This window comes from Monodon monoceros, unplaced genomic scaffold, assembly GCF_005190385.1.
Source record: "Monodon monoceros isolate NGI ecotype Baffin Bay Population unplaced genomic scaffold, NGI_Narwhal_1 Super_Scaffold_13, whole genome shotgun sequence".
Classification (NCBI taxonomy): domain Eukaryota; kingdom Metazoa; phylum Chordata; class Mammalia; order Artiodactyla; family Monodontidae; genus Monodon; species Monodon monoceros.
This window is the reverse complement of record NW_021703769.1, coordinates 84,233,416-84,239,451: the sequence shown is the minus strand read 5'-3', so window position 1 is coordinate 84,239,451 and position 6,036 is coordinate 84,233,416. Positions and strand designations below refer to the sequence as shown.

The 6,036-nt window shown below is 63.2% G+C and overlaps 1 protein-coding gene across 4 annotated transcripts in view; it reads right to left on the bottom strand.

Moving 5' to 3' along the window:
- Positions 1–6,030, bottom strand: part of TTYH3 (tweety family member 3) — a 28,674-nt gene extending 22,644 nt beyond the window's left edge. For 2 of the 4 annotated variants that reach the window (XM_029219917.1, XM_029219916.1), the window contains exon 1: positions 5,726–5,998. In XM_029219917.1, the coding sequence (XP_029075750.1) occupies positions 5,726–5,848 (123 nt within the window). In that variant the 5' untranslated portion in view covers positions 5,849–5,998. Of the gene's footprint in view, positions 1–5,725 lie in introns of all 4 variants that reach the window. The other 2 variants (XM_029219918.1, XM_029219915.1) reach the window with 2 other exon arrangements.
- Positions 6,031–6,036: the final 6 nt, after the last annotated feature.

Genomic DNA, 6,036 nt, shown 5'->3' with positions numbered 1-6,036 from the left:
CTGGTGTGTGCCGTGAGAGCCTCGCCAGCGGGTGGCTCCCTGCTCTGTGCCGTGCAGCAACCCGACCGTGGGTCTGGGTCCTCACCCTCCCCAAGATCCTGGGAAGCCCCTGAGAGCCGCCTGGGGGCCATGTGTGTGTCCCGGCCCAGCACAGGGCTTAGGGTGGACTCCCCGCAGATCCAAGGAGGCAGCAATGGGCACAGCCAGGCGCTCCTGGGTCCTGCTGCACCCGCCCTCTGTCACGTGCCCCAGTTCCTCGGGGGCCACGTGGGGCACTTTCTCTCTCTGTGATCCAGTCCCTGGGCTGCAGATTCGGCTCTTCCTCTCCAGCCAAGGACTCAGCAGAGCTGCCTTGGCCAGTGGGGGTCTGGTCCCAACACCCTCTGAGCCTTCCTGGACTAGCTCCTGCTGGGGGGACCAGACTCGGAAAGCGCACAGGGGCTGTGGCCGCAGGCAGGGCAGCGCTGGGCTGGAGCTGGAGCCTGTCCGTGTCTCCCAGCCCACTGATGCTGGCTGGCCAGGGGCCTCAGTTTCACTTCTGTAGTGTTACTGTTTGGCTTCCCAGAAACAAACAGCTTACTAAACGAACGCCATGAGCCTCTTCGGTAGAGCAGCTGTAACTTGGGGGTCAGAGACACAGAGCACCCAGCCCAGAGCCTGACCAAGAGCCCCTGGTCAGAGCCAAAACAGGCGCCCTCCCAGCTGTTCTGTCCCCCAGGCAGGGCAGTGCAGTGCTGGGGACAGAGCTGGTCACCACATCTTCAGACCCGAGAAAACCAGGAGCCCCAGAAAGGCCCAAAGATGGGGCCTGGCGGCGCAGAGCCCACACCAGCGCCAGGCAAGAGTCTGGCCCCAACACCTACCTCTCAGCAGGTGTAGACCTGGTGGCAGAGGCAGCCAGCAGCCTCACCTCCCAGCCAAAGGGCCACGTGACAGTCGGTTCTCCCCAGCGCCGGGGCACTGGCTAAGAGCGAAACAAAGTTGATTTCGCCTAGCAGGGGCTTCCCTGCCCCCCCCCCACCAATGCATAGGCCCTGCACCCTCACAGCTGCTGTCCACGCAGGGCGTGCTCTAGAAGCTTCCACGCAGCCCCTCGGTGTGCTCTGTTACGTTTGGCACGTTTCTGTCACTTGCAGCCTCAGAATCCTGGTGTCGTGGGATGCTGGGCAAGCACCAAGAACCATGGACCAAGGACATGGTCCAAAAGACATGATGTTTAAAAGCCGGTGACAAATTCTAGTCTTAGGTGGCACCCCTCCCCAGGTATAAGCGCATGGACGGACTCCAGCTAGAGGGACTTTTTTTTCCTGTCTCCACACTCTTTCCTATTTTCCAAGTGTTCCATGAATGTGTCTTACTTTCATAAACAAGAAGAGAGGCGATAAATGCTGTTTTTAACCAGAGTGAATTTCCTCCCGATTGTGGAGATGGTGCCAACGGAGCCAGTCTCATTCACAGGCACACGCTGACCCTGCTTGAGTCACAGCATTAAACCAGGGTGCTGTGGTCTCTGCTAGGAGACTACTGGCTCCTGTGGGTCCTGCCTAAGTGGCCTTCCAGGCTGGCCTCACACAACCCCGGGCACAGAGCCCTCACCAGCTCTGAGGCAGCATGTTCAGATCAGAGGGACTCCCTCATCTTGGGCTGAGGCCCAGGCTTCTCTCTGCCTCAGGGCCTTTGCACGGGCTGTTCCCAACGCCTAGAACTCTCTTCCCCAAGGTCTCTGCACAGCCACCTCGGTCTTATCTTTAGGGTCTCGATGGGAACATTCAAAGCACTCAGGGCCCCACACACTGGGCCGACGTGGAAGGTGAGCTGCTATGCCCACTGCACGCCAAGCTCCAGGCAGGTCCTCGCCTTCTGGTCGTTCAGAGCCTGGCTCACCGCCTCCATGGCAGGCAAGGTAGCGCCTCCTACAGGAAGCCTTCCCTGACTGTTGGACTTCCGCAGGCCTAGTCCTGACCCGATCGCAGCACCACCACACCAGCCTGTACTGTCCTCCAGCTCACAGCTTCCAGTCTCCCCTTAACTGGGGGAGACAGTGAGTGACAACGAGAGGGACTGAGGGCAGACAGTGAGTGTGACCTCGGCCTCAGGACACCAGGGGTGTGGGAGGCTTGGGAGTGGGGAGTCGGGAAGGGCTGGTAGGAGTTAAGGGGGCAGATCCCCAAGGTGAAGCCCAGAGAGGTGGATGGACCCACCCAAGGTCACACAGGCGGGAAGCTACAGAACTCGAGCCCAGGCTGGGCACCCCGCAGCCAGGCACCCGCACGCCGGTCTGCAGAGAGGGCTCTGAGACTCTCCCCCCACCCGCCGCCTGCAGCCATGACAGCCCTGACCTTCACCACGGAGGACAGACTGGCCTCAAGCCACATCAGGTCACAGGCTACGCAACCACCAGGGAGTCTCCTCCCTGTTCTGGGCCTGCGACCCCTCCCCTGTAAAACGAGCATCCCGCCCATCAGCTGCCCCAGGCTTGGGGAGCTCCTGGCGTGCTGGGAATAGCCCAGTCCCAGGGGAGCCAGGCCGGCAGCCAAGCAGGCAGGTGCGGGGGTGGGGCGGCACACAGCAGACCCCAGAAGCCTTCTGCCCCTTCCAGCACCTGCCAGCCCGCACATCCCGTCAGGCCCCACAGAACGCGCAGCAGCACCCTCCTGCAGTCTGTCCGTTCAGCGAACAGCATGGGCCCCCAAGAGACAGAAGTCGTGGCCAGGGAGCCCCTCCTCTCCAGGGTGGAGGCCTCAGGAATACGGGGCCAAGAGAAATCACAAGCCTTTAGGATGCAAAACCCGATCCCTGCTCTTGCAGAGGCTCCAAGTCCCTAGCACAGGGCCAGCCAGGGCTCTGAGAGCCTGCAGAACAGCCTCCCTCAGCACCTAATCCCTCAGTGACATCCCCTGCAGGGGGCCAGCCATCGGGGACTCAGGAAGCCCCTGTCCCCCAAGGCTGACTCTGGCTCCTAGTGGGGCAGGGGCAAGGGGCCTGAAGCAGGATTCCGGCCCTACCACCCACTCCCTATGTGATTCTCAGCCAATCTCCTCTTTAAGCCTCAGTTTGCTAATCTGTACAATGGAGACGACTGCCCTCATCTTCCAGATTTGTGTGAGAAAAGGCTAGCGATAGCTCCAAACAGCACCCCCAAACAGGGTCTGGCCCATGGGGTTTCCAGTGGGTTTCACCGGGCTCCCAGCGGTGGATGGTGTGGGCAGGAAAGAGCGAAGGTTAACAGCTGGTCTCCCCAGGCCATACCACCCCTCTACTCCTGCATCAGGGCCCCTGCTTCCTCTGGGCGGCCTGGGAAGCAGAAGCCCCTCGCCGGCTGGGCCCAGCCCACATGTGGGGAGAAGACTGCCAGGCTCCTGCAACCCAGGTGGGTGCCAGACACAGACAGGCTCCCAGGCCAAGAGGGGTGCCCCAAGTCAGGAGCATACGGGGTCCACCACCCACCAGCGGGATGAGGGCGGCCATGCCCCCACAGCTAGGAATGCTCCCCCAGGGGAGGCAGGAAGAGGCCCTAGGCCAGGGCCCACGCCAAACCATCGCCCATCCACCCAGAAAGGGAGCTCTTTAGGCTGCACACCCAACACAGAGCAGGAGCACGGGGCCCTCACTTCCCTACCCGCCCTGCAAAGACGGCGCACCGGCCCAGATTCAGGAATGAGGCAGTGAAGGCTCAGAGAGGTCAAGTGCTTGCCCGAAAGCACCAGCACAGGAGGGTAGGGGCAGGACGACTCCCAGGTCCTCCCAGGTCCAGCTAGCTCCACAGCCCCGAGCCAGCAGCGAGGTGGCGGGGGACGGAGCCAGGCTGCTTTCCACACCGTGAATTATTCAGCAGCTAATTCTGCTCCGCGGGGAGAGGAGGAGAGAGTGAGTCAGAGCCTCCCCCGCGGCAGAAACCAGGGCCCTCTCAGGAGCAAAGGGCCCTGCGGGAGGCTGGGCTGAGCGGAGAGGGGCCTGGCCACCACTCCTGACGCCTCCACGGGCTGCAGGCATCAGCCCCTCGCTCACTTCCCACCACATGTCCGGGCGCCTCGGAGGGCAGGAGGGATGGTAGCCAGTTCAACCGTGGTGGGCAGCATGGGCAGGTGGCAGCCCACGGGCCACCAGGAAAGCCCCACGTGGGTCACAGACACCCCGGGCACCCCTGGAGCTTCAGAACTGACAAGTGGCAGAGAACTTGCTAAAGTAAAGTACATTGTCCTGTTCTGTGGAAGCAGAGTCCCGGGGACAGGTGTGGCAGAGCCACCCCAGGTGAAGTTCGTGGAGTGCACGGAGGAGTGGTGTTGCCCTCACACTGGTCAGCCCCCCAGGGCTGGGCTTCTAGAACACGGGTGTCCGGTTTTATAAGAATCCTACCGTCCCTGGGTGTGCATGGGCCAATCCCTAGCCCCCTTTCTAGTCTGCTTAGAGACAGATCAGCAGGGCTGGGGGACCGGGCACCACGTGAGCACTGAGGCTGGGGCGGCAGGCTCCCCTGCAGAACTGGGGTGCTTCCGGTTCTCCACCTCTGGACAAGGGAGACCAAAGAGGAAAGAGCTCTGAACTGGAGAGGGGTGACACGGTCCACGGATATCGGACTCCCAGGCCATCTTACGAGCAAAGTCGTTCCCACCCCACCCTGGGGCTCTGCATTCATCACCAAAGAGGAACTCAGAGGTGTTCTGGGTGACCAGGCACCCCAGTCACTGGGTGTGTGGAATCCGGATCCCCAGGCAGGAAGGAAATGTCCACAGCCAGGTGCCCTGCCCTGCACTCAAACAGCAGTGGCTCAGTGGCAGGGGTGGCTCTTGGGCTTGGCATGACCCCAGACCTAGGGCTCCACTGGTACAGCCTGGTTACTCGGGGAGAGGGCTGCGAAGGGTCTGTGCCACTCCCCAGCTCTGCCCAGGCGCAGCCCCTTTTCCAGCCTTCCAGACTGAGGCCAATCTGGCGTCCCTGTGGCCAGGCCTCCCTCCCTCAGGGCTACAGGCAGCCGGGTCTCTGGGCAGGCACTGTGTGTACATCCCACAGCTTGGCCGCCCAGCACGGGGTCATTACCAGCCAGGGAGGGCTGGCATCTACCCAGACCACTCACCCACCAAAAGCTTGGCAGTGAGTGGGATTCCCCAGCTGGGGGTGAGGGGTAAGGAATCCCCACCTGGCTTCACCCAGTGTTCTCAGGCATCGGCTGTGGTCTCAGGGCCCTGGGTCCTCTGGGTAGGGAGCTCTGCCTGGCAACACCCCCAGGCCGCCCCTGGTCAGGAGCCTTAGCAGGCACTGACAGCTGGCAGAGGGGTCTCCGTGGAGGGCAAGGAGGCAGCTCCTCCCAACCCCAGAAAGGAGGCTCTTAGTGGCTCCAGAAGAGAAGGCTAGAATCTGCAGGGCTGTGGACCCTCCATGGGGAATTGGGGGGGGTGGTCCTTAGACTCTCAAGCAGGGGAGACCTGTGACCCAGGAGGAGGCTCTCCAGAAGAACGGGTGCTATGACCCACGAGAAGGAGTGGGCCATAATCCTCCATGGAGGGTGGGGAGCCTTTAGACCCTCAAGGAGGAGGGGACCATGACCCTCGGGGAGTGGGGCTCAGGACCCACGGAGGAGGAGGAGGCCGTGACCGTCGGTGGGGGATAGGGAGTCTTTAGACCTTGCAGAAAGAGGGAGCCGTGACCCTGGGAAGGGGGATCGTGACCCGCAGGGAGGGGGGCCGTGACCCGAGATCTGACCCCCGACCCAGGGGGCCCGCGTCACCTGCTGGTAGTCGGTGTCCTCGGGCCGGAACTGGCTGCTGGTGGTCTCCCAGTGCAGGTTGAAGTGGGGCAGCCGGTGCAGGAGGCTCACCCACCAGGGCGCCGCGTAGCTGACCCCGGCCATGGCGGGCCGGCGGCTAGAGCGCGCGGCCGCCGCGGGGCTCCCTGGCTGGCCTGGGGCGCAGGGATCAGGGGCCCGCCGACCCCGGCCTGGCCTCCCGCATCGCCCGCGCGCTCCTGGGTCCGGCCCGGCCCGGCTCGGCCCGGCTCGGCCCGGCTCGGCCCGGCTCGGCTGCGCTCGGCTCCGGTCGG